This window comes from Erythrolamprus reginae, chromosome 6, assembly GCF_031021105.1.
Source record: "Erythrolamprus reginae isolate rEryReg1 chromosome 6, rEryReg1.hap1, whole genome shotgun sequence".
Lineage (NCBI taxonomy): Eukaryota > Metazoa > Chordata > Lepidosauria > Squamata > Dipsadidae > Erythrolamprus > Erythrolamprus reginae.
In genome coordinates, this window is record NC_091955.1 from 36,162,348 (window position 1) to 36,181,512 (window position 19,165).

The 19,165-nt window shown below is 45.7% G+C and overlaps 1 protein-coding gene across 1 annotated transcript in view; it reads left to right on the top strand.

Annotated features, from left to right (window-relative positions):
- DOCK4 (dedicator of cytokinesis 4) overlaps positions 1-18,275 on the top strand; it is an 826,344-nt gene extending 808,069 nt beyond the window's left edge. The window contains exons 52-53 of the mRNA XM_070755516.1: positions 12,154-12,212; positions 17,445-18,275. Coding sequence (XP_070611617.1) covers positions 12,154-12,212; positions 17,445-17,870 — 485 coding nt within the window. The 3' untranslated portion in view covers positions 17,871-18,275. The remainder of the gene's footprint in view (positions 1-12,153; positions 12,213-17,444) is intronic.
- Positions 18,276-19,165: the final 890 nt, after the last annotated feature.

The window sequence follows — 19,165 nt, forward strand, 5'->3', positions numbered from 1 at the left end:
CTGGTGTCCAGATGCACTGTGACTTTAAGGTGTTACTGGCTATTGTCCAACTTACATCCCAAACAATGTATGATAGGTCCATTTCGTACAGCGCCATGGGGGTCCACAGTTGTGACACACAGTTTGTACTGACCGCATGACTGGTAGCCTTGTTTGGTCTCTGGTCTGACTCACATGCATGGGCTTTACTCCTCATCCTCATAGAAATGAAGGATAAGTGTAAACCCAGATCCCCTCCTTCCTTCCATATTACTCCTATCATCATGGGGTCTTTCGAATTTCGAGCACTTCCATGGGTAGACTTCTGGGTGGTATCAAGGGCGGTCTGATGCCTGTGGAGGAGGCACTGCCCAACAAGCCATTTAGGGACAGTTAAAGCAACCTTCCTTTTCAATGATCTGGTGGTCATCTAATCTACTGTAGATGTAAATTCTTGTCGGATCTCGTCTTAAGAGGACACTTGACTTTGTTTGCCAGGTGAAACGAGTCCATCGCCACCAATTATGGGTCCTTGGGACCCTGCCTCACCTTTGGATCCATTCCCACTTTCCTGTGAGTTTGTGCTTTGCCATTCTCTGTTTCCCTACCTCAACAGGGTGTTCCCCATCCAGGAAACTGTCCAGCACCCGCTGGATACCAGGGCCATTCGGCAGGTCTCGGGGAGGGGGGGGGCAATCTAGGGTAAGTGCTTCCCTTTGATTAGATGTTGCTTACAGTTTTTTCCATTTGGCGTGTCTTGACAGGCACACAGCGTGCAATAGGGCAATGAGGCACACCTTAGACACCGCCCTTCCCCCTTAGGGGACATTGGACAATCCTAGATCTTTGAACAAACCTAGATCTTACCATTTGAGAACTTGGTGCTATTTTGCTGCTGAACTAATCTACTCTAATGAACTGAACTATCATATTATCCCCTATATTCTGCATATTTCCTATTTTCTTATTAGCAGGTTTTTAATTAAATTATTAGGGGGTGTTTTAATTGATGGATAATTGGGGTGGGGTGATATGTATGGAATGAATGATTGGGGTGGGTGGGATGGTATCTATGAGATGAATGGGAATGGTATGAATGATACATTTGACCTACCTGGCAATGGAGAGGCAGGAGGGGAGGGGGTGCCTATCTCTGAGGTGGCAGAGGGTCAGAATATCCCAGTGCTGCTGGGGAGGGGCAGATAAGGTGGGAGCCACAGAACTAGCCATTCTAGGGGAAGAAGAGGTAGCTGCTTAAAAGCAATCCCTTGTTCCGGCTCCATGAGCTTAACCCGGGGTACTGGTGATGAGTGTAATCCAGGCCCTGGACTCAGGCTGCTGCTACTCAATGCCAGGCTGGTGGTAAATAAGGCTCTCCTCATCCGGGATTTGATCCTGGAGGAGGAGGCCGACCTGGCATGTGTGACTGAAACCTGGCTGGGCCCAGAGGGAGGAATTCCTCTCTCTCTGAAATTTGCCCAGCTGGGTTTCAAGTATGGCATCAGCGTCGACCCCAGGGAATAGGGGGAGGACTGGCTATTATAGCCAAGGAGAGCCTTTGCCTACGTAGACTCATTGCTCCTGTTCAGTGTGGGGATTTTTCAGATTCTGATTCAGAAAGTGGTTATGAATTAGTGGTAGGGCTTGATTTAGAGGCAGAAGAAGTAAGAGAGCATCCACAGGATATTTCTATGGGTTCAGATTCAAGTGAAGGAGAAGCAGATGCTAGATGGGTAAATCCTTATTTCAGACGCTTGGAGAGGTGAAGAGAGCAAGTATCAGGGAAAAAATATTAAGGAACGGAATGGGTTATTAATTAAGTAATTAATTCATCACATCTGGGTGTCAGCGGAAGAGAAGAGTTGAGTCATCAATCTGCGTTAAGAAATATGGAGGCTTCTTTCAAGCAGCTCCAAATGTAAGCTATGCCTTGTGTGCTTTTAATTGCAGTTTTTATGACTCTGGGTTAACTCTGACTAACCATAAATCTGAGAGTGACTTGTGGAATGTTTTAATGATTTTGATGTTGCCTTGCATACCAAAGTTTAAGATAAGAGATTAGAGCTGCATGCCAAGATGATTCAGTGTGGAACAAAGGAAAGAAAAATAAAGATGATGTGGTGTTTTACAAATATATGCATTTAGCAATCCTTTATTCCAATTATCAGTGACCTTAGCCAGAGACCAGAACACTAAGATTGCGGGTTGTGAGTTCCTCCTGGTAAAGCTGGACTTAGGGGTTCAGGTGGGCTTGTTGCTCATGTTCTTGCCTCCCAGTTGCATGTCAAAAGCCCTGCCTGTGCTGCTCGAGAAGGTAGACGGGCTGGTGGTGGAGTTCCCCCTGACTCATTGTCCTGGGGGACTTCAATTTGCCATCACTCAGCGAATCCTCCAAGCTAGCACAGGAGTTCATGGCCACCATGACAGCCATGGACCTGACTCAAGTAGTGTGGGTCCAATTCACAAGGGGGGGGCATGCACCCGACATGGTATTACTCTCAAAGCAACTGAGTAATGGTCTGAGACTAAGGGGCTTAGATATGTTGCCTTTGTCATGGTCAGACCCTTTTCTACTGTGGCTTGATTTCTTGGCTCCAATCCTCCCCCGCAGGGAAGTGGAACCGATTAGGTGGTTCCACCCCAGACTCCTAATGGACCCAGAGGGATTTCAGAGGGCGCTTGGGGCTATACCAGATGCACTTGTCCACAGTCCGGCAGAGTCTCTTGCCGTGGCCTGGAACGAGGCTGCGACGGAGGCTCTTGAGTGGATTGCGCCATTGCGACCTTTCTATGGCACTAGACCCCGGAGAGCTCCTTGGTTCCCTGAGGAGCTTCGGGAGTTGAAATGCCAGAAGAGATGTCTAGAGAAGCGATGGAGGAAGGGTAAATCTGAGTCCGATCGAACTCTTGTAAGAGCTCATATTAAGACTTACAAAGTGGTGCTCAAGGCGGCAAGATGCGCATATCATGCCGCCTTGATTGCATCAGCAGAATTTCGCCCGGCCGCTCTATTTAGAGTGACTCACTCCCTTCTTCGTTGGGGAGGAGCTGGGGAGCCCTTGCAGAGCAGTGCCGAGGATTTTAACACACTTTTCACTGATAAAATCGCTCAGATCTGGGTGGACCTCGACTCCGATTTGATAACAGAGTCGACTGACAACGAGTCAGTTGAGGTGACTGGGGCCCGTCCTTGTCCATGTGTCTGGGAGGAGTTTTATCTGGTGACACCTGATGAAGTGGACAAGGCCATTGGAGCTGTGAGTTCTGCCACCTGTTTACTGGATCCGTTTCCCTCCTGGTTGGTTTCGGCCAGCAGGGAGGTGACACGGAGCTGGGTCCAGGAGATTGTCAACATTTCTTTGGGGAAGGGGTCCTTTACAGCTCCCTACAAGGAGGTACTTGTGCGCCCCTTCCTCAAGAAGCTTTCCCTGGACCCAGGGACCTAACAACTATCGTCCAGTCTCCAGCCTTCCCTTTATGGGGAAAATTGTTGAGAAGGTGGTATCGCTCCAGCTCCAATGGTCCTTGGAAGAAGCCGATTATCTAGGCCTTAAACAGTCAGGATTCAGGCCCGGCTACAGCACAGAAACTGCTTTAGTCGCGCTGATGGATGATCTCTGGCAGGCCCGGGACAGGGGTTGGGGGGCACTGTTTTACAGTGGTTCCCCTCCTACCTCTCTGGTCGGTCACAGTCGGTGTTGGTGGGGGGTCAGAGGTTGACCTCTAGGTCTCTCCCTTGTGGGGTGCCTCAGGGGTCGGTCCTCTCCTCCCTGCTATTTAATATCTACATGAAACCACTGGGTGAGATCATCCAGGGACATGGGGTGAGGTGTCATCAGTACACTGATGATACCCACTGTACATCTCCACCCTATGTCCGGTCAGCGAAGCAGTGGAAGTGATGTGCCTGGAGGCTGTTAGGGTCTGGATGGGTGTCAACAGGCTCAAAGTCAACTCTGACAAGACGGAGTGGCTGTGGGTTTTGCCTCCCAAGGACAATTCCATCTGTGCATCCATTACCATGGGGGGGGATTATTGACCACCTCGGACAGAGGGTCCGCAAATTGGGCATCCTCCTTGATCCACAGCTATCATTAGAACACCATCTTTTGGCTATGGCGAGAAGGGCGTTCGCTCAGGTTCGCATGGTGCACCAGTTGCGGCCTTATTTGGACTGGGAGACACTTCTCACAGTCACTCATGCCCTCATCACCTCAAGATTCAACTACTGTAACGCTCTCTACATGGGGCTACCTCTGAAAAGTGTTCAGAAACTTCATATCATGCAGAATGCAGCTGTGAGAGCAATCATGGACTTTCCCAGATATGCCCATGTCACATCAACACTCTGCAGTCTGCATTGACTGCCAATCAGTTTCTGGTCACAATTCAAAGTATTGGTTATGACCTATAAAACCCTTAATGGCATCGGACCAGAATACCTTCCGGACTGCCTTCGGCCACACAAATCCCAGTGACTGATTAGGTCCCACAGAGTTGGCCTTCTCCGGGTCCCGTCGACAAAACAATGCTGTTTGGTGGGACCCAGGGGAAGAGCCTTCTCTGTGGGGGCCCCAACCCTCTGGAATCAACTCCCCCGGAGATCAGGGATGCCCCCACACTCCTTGCCTTTCGCAAACTCCTGAAAACCCACCTTTGTCGCCAGGCATGGGGAAATTGATTCCCCTCGGCTGCTCTGTTTTACGTATGGTTGGTTTGGGTTGTATGATTGTTTTTAATTAAGGGTTTTAAAATTGGTTTTGCCCTTAACATTGGATTTGTATATTGTATTCTTGTTGTGAGCTGCTCTGAGTCCTCAAAGAGGGGTGGCATACAAATCAAATAAATTATTATTATTATTATTATTATTATTATTATTATTATTATTATTATTATTATTTGTTCTGCCGGGCTCTCTGGTATGAGCCTCCCGAAAATTCAAGGGCATTCCTCCAACAGGCATTCTCGTCTGGTTGTGCCATCCTCTCTCCCGTCCTAGGTGGAACAGGATGTCAGATGCCTTGACCTACCTTCAGAAGCCATGTCTTCGCTGTCATACTAGAAAAAGCCGGTTGTCACCATTCACTAGAATCACTTCTTCGGGATTCATGTTAGACCCTTTAGAGTGCAACCTATCCTTACTCCAGACAAGAATGATTAGCATCTTGCACATCACCATTAAGGATCATGTTAGATCCTTTGGGATGTAAGCTGTTACTGCCCCAGAATAGATTAGCATTTGGGGCATTACTATTGGTGTTCCCCTACTGTGTAACATCTGGGGCCTTCTGGTATCTGAAGGTTCTTCAGGGGCATGGTTCTGTTCCAGCAGACAAGGAGAGTTTCCTTCCCAGTCAAGACCACTTTCCAGTCACTGGCCAGAAATCCCTACAGTGGTGAATGTCGGCAGCCATTGGCAAGGTTCATGCCTCTTCTGGTCTGCCAAGTTGACACAGGTATCAAGGATGGCATACTTTACTCAGCAGGGGGACACCATGGCCTAGGCTCTGATGTCGAACCCATGGGCCTTGTGTTGCAATTCTACTGTTACCTTCTGTCTCTTGCTGTGGAACACCTTTCTAAAGTGAACAGCATGCAGGCAGGCTGACTCTGCTGCCACATCGTTGGCCTCCACAGTCCTCTCTCCTACCTCCGGCCTCAGTGGCAGGGGGTAACAGGCTTTATTTCCTGTTCTTGGTTGCAAGGTCTGTCTTACGCACTTCTTTCAGTATCACTTATCACTATTCAGCAGCCAGGTAGACTCAGCAAGAAAGCACTGGATTCTTTCTCCTACTCCAAACTGGGGCAGGAGAGCTTGGGTCGCGGATCTTATGTCCATCTCATATCACCGCATGTCAAATCCCTCAGATGGAGTGGTCGATTGCTCACTGATCAGCACCAAATCCTATTCCAGCTTGAATGCAACTGGCCGCCTGCTGTTTGGGTGGCCCACCTTGTCATACTGTCAAGTCCCTGAGGTTCTTGTAGAGCAGTGTTCCCAACCTTGGCAACTTGAAGATATCTGGACTTCAGCTCCCAGAATTCCCCAGCCATTGCTGGCTGGGGAATTCTGGGAGTTGAAGTCCAGATATCTTTAAGTTACCAAGGTTGGGAAACACTGTTGTAGAGGATATGTTGATCTCTAAATGACCATTTGGAGTACTTCCTTTTCCTGTAGGGCATAACAGGCTGGGGCATTCACTCCCTTATCTGTCCATTGTTAATCCTTGCACCACAATCCAGCTTGCTCTCAATATCCTTCTCTGACAGCTGGCAGCACTGTCTGCTATTCTATCGTGCACATTACTAGATTTCCCTATGGTCCACCCTTTGGTTCAAGAATGCTTAAAGGTGTATCTGACTTGTATTTTTCATAGTTATCCACAAGTTCCCTACATGGGATTTATCTGAAGCATTGGACTCATCATCCGGAGGGCCATTCGTACCCTTGGTCTCCTCTTCCTTTTGTCACGTCACCTATTCCTCCTGGCAGTGACCTCAGTCGGTCGGATTCCAGCCTTGCAGCCCTGTCAGTATGAAGTGTCATCTGTGTATTTCACCTCCCGGGTCATTCTTAGATTAGATTCACTTTCACATCTAAGATAAATTCCACTTTCCATAGAGCTCCAGAGGTTGATCTACTTGTCTCTTTTCCTCCCCATCTGCTGACTTGGAGCATCAATGGGACGCACTTGATGTGCATCCCGCATGACACATTTATGTGACACAGGCTTTATGTGACGGACCTTCACCCATCAGATACATCCTTTGTTTCCTTTTGACCTGCCTTCCTTGGAAAATCAGTGTTTTCTCCTATGGTGGGGCAAGGGATTTGGGGGGTGATCCCTGTGTATTCTGACCTGCTGGGTATATCTTAGCCTAGAGGAGTCACTGCCCATTCAATGCGTAGCACAGCTACCACTACTGTTTGGTCTGTTCGACCACCAATCAAGGAGGTTTGTAGGGTGGTCACCTGGGCATCTCCTATCCATCAGCATAAGGTTGATTCCTTTGACACAGGCACAAGACTTTGACCATCATGTCTTGCCTCTTGCGACCATGTGTCAAGGTCCTCCCAGCCAGCCTTAAATTACCCTCCCTAAGCAGGCTACTTTGGCATGTTCCATCCTTGGAGAGCAATAGGACAGGGGACGGAAGGCATTTTAGTGCACTTGTACTCACCCCTTACTGACCTCTTAGGAATCTGGATAGGTCAACCATAGATAATCTAAGGGTAAAGTGTTGGGGGTTTGGGGATGACATTATGGAGTCCGGTAATGAGTTCCATGCTTCGACAACTCGGTTACTGAAGTCATATTTTTTACAGTCAAGTTTGGAGCGGTTAATATTAAGTTTAAATCTGTTGTGTATTCTTGTGTTGTTGTGGTTGAAGCTGAAGTAGTCGCCGACAGGCAGGACATTGCAGCATATGATCTTGTGGGCAATACTTAGATCTTGGTTAAGGAGTCTTAGTTCTAAGCTTTCTAGGCCCAGGATTGAAAGTCTAGTCTCGTAGGGTATTCTATTTTGAGTGGAGGAGTGAAGGGCTCTTCTGGTGAAGTATTTTTGGACATTTTCAAGGGTGTTAATGTCTGAGATGCGATATTGGTTCCAAACAGATGAGCCGTATTCAAGGATGGGTCTGGTGAAAGTTTTGTAAGCTCTGGTAAGTAGTGTGAGATTGCCAGAGCAGAAGCTACGTAGGATTAGGTTTACAACTCTTGAAGCCTTCTTGGCTATGTTGTTGCAGTGGGCTTTGGCACTTAAATCTTTTGTTATTAGTATACTGAGGTCTTTAACCGAGTGGGGATTATCTGTGATAATTTGATTATTCAGTTCATATTTGGAGTTCAGATTCTTCTTCCCAATGTGTAGGACAGAGCATTTGCTAGTTGAGATTTGGAGTTGCCATGTGTTAGACCACTCAGAAACAGAGTTCAGGTCTTTTTGGAGAGTAGTTGTGTTATCGGTGGTGTTGAAGAGTTTTACATCGTCGGCGAAGAGGACACAGTTGCTTGTGATGTAATCTCAAAGGTCATTGATGTAGAGAATGAAGAGCGTTGGTCCCAGTATACTACCTTGGGGAACACCGCTTTTAACTGGGATGGGGGTTGATATGGTGCTTCCTATTTTAACTACTTGTTGTCTGTTTGACAGGAATGCTGTAATCCAGCTATGGAGGGATCCTGAGATGCCATAGGATTTGAGTTTTAGGAGTAGTTTGTCCTGGACCACTGAATCAAAGGCTTTGCAGAAGTTGATATAAATTGCATCTATAGATTTCCCTTGATCTAGATGAGTTGTCCATATATTTTTGCAGTGGAGGAGCTGTAGGTTGCAGGATAGTTTTTTTCTGAAACCAAATTGTTTGTTAGAGAGCAAATTATTAGTTTCTAGATGGAGAGTAATTGATTTGTTTATAATTGATTCCATGAATTTGCAAGGGACGCAGCATAGTGAAATTGGTCTGTAGTTATTGACAAGAGAGGGGTCTCCTTTTTTGAAGATGGGGATGACCATTGCTTTCGACCATAGCTTAGGAAGCGTGCTGGTTCTGAAGGAGTTTTCAAAAATTATGCTTAGTGGTTCAGCTATGGCAGAAGTGGGTTTTTTTTTAGGAAGTAAGCACATAGACTGTCTGGTCTGACTGATAGAGAAGGCTTAAGGACACGTAATGTTTTTTCAACTCGGTCTTCAGTGAAGTCTACTTGGGTTAGGACGTTGAGGGAGTTTAAGGTGCGATTGATGAAAATGGGGGATGAGCCATTGCTGTTAACAAAGACAGAGCCAAAGAAAGAGTTGAGGAGGTTGGCTTTGAATGAATCATCATGGTATTCTTTGTTGTTGGGTCCTTTGAGAGGTGGGATAGGTCTAGAGTCTTTGAGTTTATTGTTGACAAAGTTGTAGAAAGCTCTATTAGATTTGGTGCGTAGGAGGTTTTCCTCTTGTTTGTTGTAGTAGTGGCTTAGGTTGAGACTGAAGTTTATCATGCTGTAGTTGCTGTTGGAAAATGGTTCTGTTATTTGTAAGTCATATATTGCACTTTTGCTGTTGCAGAAGATGAGATCCAGACAGTTATCAAGTCTGGTATTGTTAGTTACTAGTTGGTCGAGTCCCAGATAGGTGATGGTATTATATATAGTAGAATGGATGGGTTCCGTGCTGCATTCATTTAAGGACCAGTTAATGTGTGGTAGGTTGAGGTCTCCGAGGAAGATAATGGGGTATGGGCAGTTGGTTGCCCACATTAGTAATGTGGATAATTTGTTAGCATGTTCGATGTCGTAGTCCGGGGCTCTGTATCAGAGTAAGAAGCGAACTGTGGTATTTAGGGATAAATCACAGACAATAATTTCAGGTACCAATAAATCCTGTGCAACTTTGAGGATTTTTAGGTTCAGCGATTTTTTGTAGAATACAGCTACTCCGCCTTCTCTGCAGGATTCACAGTCTGAGCGGAAAACATGGTAGTTTTTTGATGTGTTAATGGAGTCTGGGTAGGAAGCATTTAGCCATGTTCCGCATATAAAAATTATATCAAAGTTGGAGGTGTCAAGTAGAAGGAGGAATTCAGACAACTTGTTGACTAAACTTCTAGCATTTAATAGTTTACATTTGAGATTGGTCTTGTGTTAGGGATTGGTTTTGGAGTGGTTAGAGGAAGTAAGGGGCACGCTTTCCTATTCTTTGTTTGAGGTGGTAGGGATGTCCATTTGTTGCTGTGGGATGGTGGTCTGGCAGGTGTCAGTTTGATGTTGTGAGATGGTAGGTTGGAAGAAGTTAGACCGGAAGATGTAGGGAGGCTTATGGGTTTTGGGTTTGATGCTTTCCATGCAGTAATCTATGTAAAGGTTTGTTTCACCAAGTTCATAGCATCTCTTGAGTTCTGCCCGTAGTTCGCGAGAGCGAATACATTGGAGGAAAGATCTGGTCTGGATCTGAGTTTGTTGAAAGACTTGTTATTTCTGTCAATGTGGTTAATGGTCTTGATGAATTGCTGTTTTATTTGTTCATTTTTGCATACCACTTTGCAGAAGCGGGGGGCTGTTGAGCCATTATTATACTTGTGCTCAGGTCGAATTCTGGTAACTTCCAGAATGTCTTCTTGGGTGATTGTTTGTGCATGTGAGTGATGGAGGTGGATGATATTTCTTATTTTTGTTATATCTGATTCATGGCTTTCTTCAAGACCAAAGAGGATAGCATTCTGGCGTTTTTGTTCACGTTCCATGGCATCCTTGACTAGGGTAGAGATATCAGTGGTAGATTTAGTGGGTTTTTGGAGTATTGGTTGAGGTGGAGGTGGAGGTGGAGGTTGGGGTGGTGAAGTGGTGAAAGGGATTTTGTCGGGTGGATTTGGATTAATCAATGTTTGGATATTTTTCTCCATGGATGAAAGTCTTGATTCAATACTTTCTGTGAATGCTTGTTGGGTTTTGATGGCTTCTTTTAAGGTGTTAATCTCATCAGACAAACTGCTGAGTATATTTAGCTTGGGGGTGCAGGAAGAGCACATATAAAGAAATGAAGAGTTTGCTTTTAGAAAGTTGGCAATATGTTTAGAAATATTGAGGCAGTTGTGGTGTGCAGACTGATTGCAGGTTTGGCATTTTATGAAACCATCATGATCATTGATAATGTCATTGCATTTAAAGCATTGATAATTGTGATTATCAATTGTTGCTTGTTGTTGTATATTCTTTTAGATTGGCATGTCTGCTTTGAGATTCAATGTATGAAGGGAGAGGCGATGGAGTGGGAAGTGTGATGTTTTCCAGATGCTTGAGGATGCTTGAGAAGTTAGGCTTCTTCTTTGATGTAATCAGAAGGGGGAGGTGTGATTTGGGAAAGGCTTTGCTGATCTGAAGATAGGTTGTTGGGATGCTTTGTGTTGTTCTGTAACAGCGGCTGTCTCCAGGATGTGGGGGGGGGGGGTATTTAGTGCTTTAGGAAAGTCTTTCAGTTACCAGTTGAATCCAGGTTAATTAAGGCTATTTCCTTATTTCCGGGTTCAGCTGAGAATGGTCTTGCTGGCTTTGGGGATTACTGTGGGAATCCCAGCATAGTTTGCACTTAGTGAAGGAAAAATCTTGGCTTTTAAACAATACCCTGCCTGGGTTTATGGCTTCCTGCTCTGTGGGCCTCTTTACCACCTGGTTGTCATGGTGATACTTAACAACTTTACTTAAGCAGTTTGTAACTTTAAGAGAGAGGCAAATAGCTGAAACAGGCAAGAACAATGGCTTTCAAATGTACAGTAACCCCCCCTTCCTTCACAGCCAGCACTTTGAAATTTTAAGCAGTTTTGAACAGTACTCTTGAGGCTGATGGCACCTGGTAGTTTAAGCTTGCCTTATTATCCCAAGTGGTCTCTACCCATCCCGCTACGTCTCAATAGTCCCTGCTTACCCTTTGATCAGGATAGCTGAAGGATCTGAAGGTTTTCCTCTTAGCTGAGCCCTGTGGACGCTTTCCAGTAGAAGTCCTTTAGCTCTCTTCCAGCTGAGCTCTGTGAAGGCTTTCCGCTAGAAGGTAGGAGTCCGTGGGAACCTCTTCAGTAGTTGTTTTAGTATTTTTTCATTGTTTTAGGTATTTTGGAGATGTCTTTTCCACCTCGAAAGGAGCAGCTATGCCTCTCTTCTGCCTGCCTCTCTGCTGCCTTCGGTGGAATAACTAACTCCTCCTACCATGGAGAACGGGCATTGTTATAATTACACTGTTACACTTATACTGAGAATGTAGGAGTGTTAGCCTCCAAGACCCGTCCTTGCTTGATCTTGGGCTGGCTGTGAGTTTGTGTATATGTTATCATTCATTTCCTATCATGAGTATTGGTTTTGCATATTACATAGAATGTATAGTTCTAATTGTTATGTAAGATTTGTTCTGACTGAATTGGAAGCTGCACCCAGAGTCTGTTCTTTCATCCTTCATTGAAGAGGGGGAATATAAGATGGAGGGTGCTATTTATTCTTTTCTAAGAGTCAGTCCTGATTGGCTATAGGATAAAGTCAAACCCATGTTGGAGGCTAACTCGCCTACATTTCTTTCCCTTCTTCTCTCTCACATATATTTTTATTCATTTTGGCTAAGCTGTTCATTTCTAACAAGCCATCACAATCCTCACTTACTCTAAGCTATGTTAAATTCATGTGAAAATGTTTTTTTCCACAGCATCACCAGTTCGAAACATAACCTCAGTTCCCCCTTCTGCTGGAAGATCTCCAATGAAGGTACTGTTCTGTCTTCAATATATTTAGAAGCAGAACTGTATTGTTTATTTCTCAAAATTTACATTAATTGTGGCTGACTTTTCACCTTCAAAACACAAATGTGTATTTATGCCTCCCCAATTTGTGTGACGTGATGGGAATAAAGAAGTAAGATTTTTGAGTCATTTCTGTTCTGATAAATGAACAAAACATATAAAGTTCCATAAAAGACTGAATACATTCAGGAGACAGAGGTCACAATTTGGAATGAATATAAAAAGATTAATTTCTTCATCTTAATTTCTCTCACTATACCCTATAACATAACATGACAGCATATCCATGCAATTTCAGGAGCAAGATATATTAAATCCTCCTTGTTGAGCAATGGGGACTCTTTCAAGTTATTTGGGTTATATGATTTTGGTCTCTCTCTCCACCTCCACCAATTTTGCATAGTTCACTTATCTACTATATCAGCTTTCTGTGATCTGATGTACTAAATAACACAAATATAGATTGGGCAAAGAACCGTTGAACTTACCTGAATGGTCTTCTCAATGCCCTGGAAGGAGAGTCAAGCGTGGGTTTAGCTCAAGTCTTATTGGTAGGGACTGAGTTTAAATTAATATAATTAACATATTAATTAGGTACCGACCCCTTGCTGCCCAAAGAGCTCAGTTTTAAAAAACGAAGGTAAGTAATCAAACAGGATTTATTGAATAACAACAAGTTCATAACAATAACTGAACTGGAAAAAAACTGCCCATGATTCAAGGCAGGGAGGGTTTGGACTCTCCTTCCACGCCATCGAGAAGACCGTTCAGGTAAGTTCAACGGTTCTTCTCCCATGCCTCTGGAAGGAGAGTCCAGCGTGGGATGTACCCAAGTTTAGTGTTCAAGGGAGGGAGACTGCTGAATCACGGGCTCCATCGGGTCGCATACTCGTTGAAGTACTCTCCTCCCAAAGGCCGCCTCAGCCGAGGCAAACAGATCCAGTTTGTAGTGTCTTATAAATGTTGTAGGTGTCGCCCACATTGCTGCCTTACAGATGTCCTCAATGGACGCCTGCGTGGCCCATGCCACTGAAGTGGCGGCACTCCACGTTGAATGAGCCATGATCCCACTAGGTGGGGTACTGGAGCTTGCTTTGTAAGCTTCAAGTATGCATAGTTTCAGCAAGTGACTAATTGTCCGTGAAGAAACTTTGAGACCCAGTTGATGCTGGCCAAAGGAAAAAAACAAGGCCTCAGTTTTTCGAAGAGGACTGGTGCGTCTGATATAAATCTTCAGAGCCCTTCTAACATCCACCTTATGCCACTTAAGTTCCAAAGGATGGGTTCTGTGGACGCAGAAGTCCAGCAGTAAAAGTTCTTGTGTCCAGTGAAAATGAGTGTTCACCTTAGGAATAAACGTTGGGTCCAGGCGAAGGACCACTCTATTGGAATAAAAGGTGCACAGATCCGGTCTAACTGAGAGGGCCGATAGTTCCGACACCCTTCGTGCTGATGAAACAGCTACCAAAAAGGCAGTTTTAAGAGAAAGGATCTGTAAGGAAATAGTCCTTAGAGGCTCAAACGGTCCTTAGAGGCTACCATCCTCAGTCTGTACAAGGGTTGCCAAGGCCGCCACCTGTCTCCTCAAGGTGTTTGGAGCCAAACCTTTGTCTAATCCTGCCTGCAGGTATTCCAACACTGGTATTAGTTGTGCATCTTGTGGTAACAGATGCTTGTCCACACAAAAGGATGTAAACGCGGCCCATGTTGCTTGGTAAATTCAAGTTTTTGAAGGCCGCCTGGCCGACTGGATCGTGGTGATGACATCTTCTGGTAGGTGCAGAGATCTCAATCTGTCCCCCTCAAGCGCCAGGCGGTCAGATGGAACTATTGTGAACCGGGTGAAAAAACTGCTCCTTGGCTGAGGGAGATCTGGTGGTCTGGAATCCTCCAAGGCTGGGAAATTGATACCCATTAGATCTGCAAAACAGGGGCATCATGGCCAGTGTGGTGCTATTAAGATGACCTCCGCCCTCTCCACCAGGATCTTTTCTATGACCTTTGGGATGAGCAGTATTGGCGGGAAGGCATACAGCAAGCTTTTGGGCCACAGAAGGTACAGTGTATTGGTTTACTCAGCCCCCGGCGTAGGAAACCTGGAGTAAAACCTCGGGAGCTGGGCATTGTGCTGGGTAGCGAACAAGTCCACAGCAGGTTTCCCAAATCTGTTGATCACTTCCTGGAAAAGGTGTGGGATCAGACTCCACTCTGCCAGATCTAACGCCTCCCGACTGAGCCAATCCGCCTGGATGTTGGCTTCCCCTGCTAGGTGCTCTGCATGCAAAGATGCCAGGTGGGATTCCGCCCAATTGAAGAGGAGCCTCGTCTCTTCCATCAGTCTGCAGGACTTCGTCCCTCCCTGATGGTTGAGGTGTGCCCTGGTTGCCACATTGTCTGTACGTACCAGAATATGTTTTCCTTCGAGTATTGTCGCGAAGGTTAATAAGGCCAAACACACGGCTTTTAACTCCAGGAAATTGATGTTTACTGGACTCAGATCCTGAGGATGCCACAACCCCTGAGTCACATGTGTGCCTACATGAGCACCCCATCCCCTGAGACTGGCGTCTGTGGTCAGAATGATATACTGGAGGTGGCCAAAGGGAGAACCTTGATGTAATGCTGGGGACCCCCACCACCTCAGGGAGTCGCGCAGCTCTCGTCCCAAGGATACCAATTTGTGAGTATGGCTTATACGTCATCTTTGGTATGGAAGCAAAGTCCATTGTAACGTCCGGAAATGGTATCGTGCCCAAGGGACAATGTCCACACAGGACACCAGAGTTCCTAGAACTTTGGATAGGAAGGACAACGGTACCCTCCTTTGATGTTGCAGTTTGGACACCAAGTTCTGAACATTGAGTTGCCTCTCCGGAGAAAGGTAAACTTCCCTGGTGATGGTGTCTATGACTGATCCCAAGTGGGTGAGGTTGATCGTGGGTACTAAATGACTCTGCCATTTATTGTAAAACCATGCTCTTGCAACAACGCTACTGTGGCTTGTAAGTCTTTGTGTGCCGTTGGCAAGTCCTTGGAGAGCAGGAGGATGTCGTCCAAGTAGGCAAGTAGTCGGATCGACTGGGACCGTAATGTGGCAGTTAGCACATCCAGAAGCTTGGTGAAGGTACGCGGGGCCGAGGATAGGCCAAATAACATTGCCCTGTACTGATAGTGATTGCGCCCTGGAGACAAAATCGGAGAAACCTCCGGTGGTTTGGGTTAATCGACACGTGTAGGTACGCCTCCTTTAGATCGATTGATGTCAGGAGGTCCCGGGTTCGTATTGATGCCAGAATGGAATGAAGAGAGTTCATTTTGAACCTCCGAAAGAGGACATACCTGTTCAGGCATTTTAAATTCAGGATGAGCTTGCAACCCCCCGATGGTTCGGGCACAATGAATACCCTGGAATAGATTCCCATCCCCTCCATTCGGGATGGCACCTGTTCGATGGCCTGGATTTCCAGGAGATGTGCAATTTCCTGTTCTAATAAAGTCCTTTTTGCTAGGTCCCTGGGAACAGGGCAAGTCACAAAATAATTCGGAGGGTTTTGAAAGAATTCTATCCGCAATCCCCGGGACACCGTGGACAAGACCCATGTGTCCGAGGATTTGATCCCCCAGGAGGCACTGAACCTTTGGAGCTTGGCCCCCAATGGAACGTTTCCTGTGCAGTCACTTGGAGCGTCTGAAGGTACGCTGATTAGACCCTCAAAAGGGGCGCCTTGCCTGTTGGAAGCCCCTGCTCCAGTCCTGGAAATAGGTTCTATCTCCTCTGTATGGATATGTTTGAGTGTATTGTCCCTGCGAATATGATCTCACAAGTTGGGTGGTACTGGAGGCGGGGTCCCACTGAAAGGACTGTCTGCGACGATATGGAGTGCTACCACGATCCTGACGTTGGTAAGATCTCGGAAGGATCTTCCTTTTGTCCTTGTCCTCCACAAGGACCAACTCCAGGACCTCTCCGAACAATTTAGTTCCCTGAAAGGGAGCAGATGACAGTCACCATTCGGATTTAGCATCTGCCTGCCAATGTCAGAGCCAAAGTAGGTGTCGAGAAGAGATGGTGGATGCCATGCCTCTTGCAGATAATTTTGCACCGTGCAAGGTAGCATCCACTGAGAATTCGGCCGCCACCAGGAGTTTATTCAAGTCTTGTCGCAGGCGGGACTCCTCTGGCCCCAGCCTGGCCTGTACTTCCTGAATCCACATAATGGACGCCCTGTTGAAGAAGGATGCCGTCACGTGACCTTCACGTCACCAATCATGGCTGTAGCAGGGCAGATTAGGCTTCTAAGCTTTCCTGGCATATTGCCAAGTTAGCGCCCAAAACCCCACCATTTGGAAGGCAATTCGCACCTTCGGGTTTTGTTTTTTTAATGGTGGGCGCTCTGAGGCGATCCTCCTCGGAGCTTGGAGCACTCTGCACAGCCGGCGCCGTATCGTTGCTCAAGGAGTCAGCTGTCAAGCGGTATTTAAGCAGTCTAGGAGGGGGTTTTTCCCCCGGCCGCTTCAGCAAGCATCCGCTGGCTCCGCTCCGTGTAATTAAAAACAGCTGAGAAGCAGTCCCACGGTCTTCCTGTCGCGTTCGGCAACGATCGCATGCATCCCCCGTCAGTGGGGGAGGGCAGACCCCCCCACCTGGGGTGTTAGGGCTCGGTATGGCCGCAGAGGCCAGGGACCTGTCAGCCAGCATCTCCTCATCGGGGCAGTACTCGCAGAGAGAAGGGGCCCGATAAGGAGGACAACGGGGGTGGTGTCCGCAGAAGGCAGAGACCCCAAGACGATCCTATAATGTGTAAAAAAAACCAGAACATAAACATAAATTAGCACAAACAGTTTATTAATGATCCACATATTTTAAATACTCAACCTGGAGAAAAACTCAGAGTCCCTATTCTAGACTGAGTTTTTTAAAACTGAGCTCTTTGGGCAGCAAGGGGGCGGTACCTAATTAATATGCTAATTATATTAATTTAAACTCAGTCCCTACCAATAAGACTTGAGCTAAACCCACGCTGGACTCTCCTTCCAGAGGCATGGGAGAATGTTCAAAGCACAAAACTGTTAATACTTATTGTTATAACAAGGACAATAACAGGGACCTAATATAAAGGCATGTTCCTCTTATTTCCTTTTTTCTCCTAGTCTCTTCTTTCTATTTCCAGACTAATTTTTTCTTTTCTAAATTCAGGGTTCTGTGCAATCATTTTCATCATCTCCTATGGACTACCATTTGTCTGGGCTCATTTCCAACTCTCCAGTCTTGTCTGGAAGTTATAGCAGTGGCATTTCTACACTTAGTCGATGTAGCACATCTGAAACATCTGGTTTTGAAACTCACATCAATGAACATCCAGTTCCTCTTTCTAATTGCAACATTTCTGAAGAGCCAATAAGAAAAGAAAGCAAGACTCCTCCACCTTATAGTATTTATGAGCGGACTCTGAGGCGTCCTGTCCCACTACCTCACAGTCTTTCCATTCCCATTTCTACAGATCCACCAGCATTACCCCCAAAACCTTTGTTGGTCAGACCAAGCAATTTGGAGCACAGCAGCAAGAGAACAGAACAGGTGCCTCGACCCAGGCCTTTTCCACGAAAAGTCTCTCAGTTATAAATAAAAGTCAAAAAGTCATTTTTGACTGACTTAAATGAAAAACATATCTAATATAGGCACTTTAATATTCTTCACAAATCTTCCTGGTGGTTTTTAAAAACTGCTTAATTTCAAGTATTTAATGAAGTACTAGCTTAAAAAGTCAGAACCTAGAGGCAATGAAAGTGAAAGGTGAATCTGCATATAAATTTGAACATGGAGCCTAGATGTTCAAACAATATCAAAGCATACTTTACCCTGAAAGCCTTATATTAATGCAACAGTGTACTTTCTGAGAGAATAAAATTTGATTTGAAGCTAATTAATCCAATAAATCTCTTGTGGTTTGTGATCACATTGCACTGGAAAAGATCCTATTACAAAGATGTTGTAGCTGAATTTCTAGAAATATTTTTTGAGTTGCTTTCTTTCTACTGACATGTTATTGCATTTTATTCAATATTTGTATGTATATTGTTGAAACTTGTCTCTTACAAATCTTTTTTCTAGCATTCTGATAGTGGTTAGTTTACATGTAGGTAAATTTGCCCCCTCTCATTTTATTTTATTTTATTTTATTTTAGATAGGTTCAATTTACAGTTTCATGAAGATAATAAATGTTAATGATCATTGTATTATAGAAAATGTAGCCAATATGTAGGTTTTTTTTAAAAAGATCATTGATTTCAGACAGAGAAACTAACTTCTCAGATTATTTTAATTGCCAAAATGAATAAGTCATTTTAAATGTGAATCAAGAAAAAAACCCCACTATCAGACTCTTAAGATGAAAATGCTGAAAGCAATTGAGTGCAAGCAAATGTTCAGAAGAATGAGGTTATTTACAAGTTGAATTAATTGAACCAGCAATTTTTTAAAGACAAGATTCAGCCTTGTTATTATTATATACAAAGTTTATGAACAAACGTTCTTCCATTCTGTTGCTTCTATATTCCACTGCAAAAATGTGGGAAAATTTAAGGGATAGTCCTTTAGATCAGAGGTCCCCAACCGCCAGTCCGCGGACCAGCACCGGGCCGTTGGGGGGTTTCAGCCGGTCCGCGGCGCCAGGGCCCCCTCGGCCTTTCCGCACCACCAGCGGCGCTCCCCCCGCCAGCCAGCCAAGCCCCGCGCCCGCCGGAACCGGCTCCTCGCTCTCCCCCCGCCGCCCGCCGTGTTTGCAGGAGGTGGGGAGGGTCAGGCGGCCCGCCAAGGCCAGGAGGGACGCCGCTGCCCCCCCTTCCCTCTCTCCGCCCGCCGCTGCGCCTCCTTGACGCCGAGAGGAAATGCCAGCAAAGGCTTTTCTCAGCGGAGG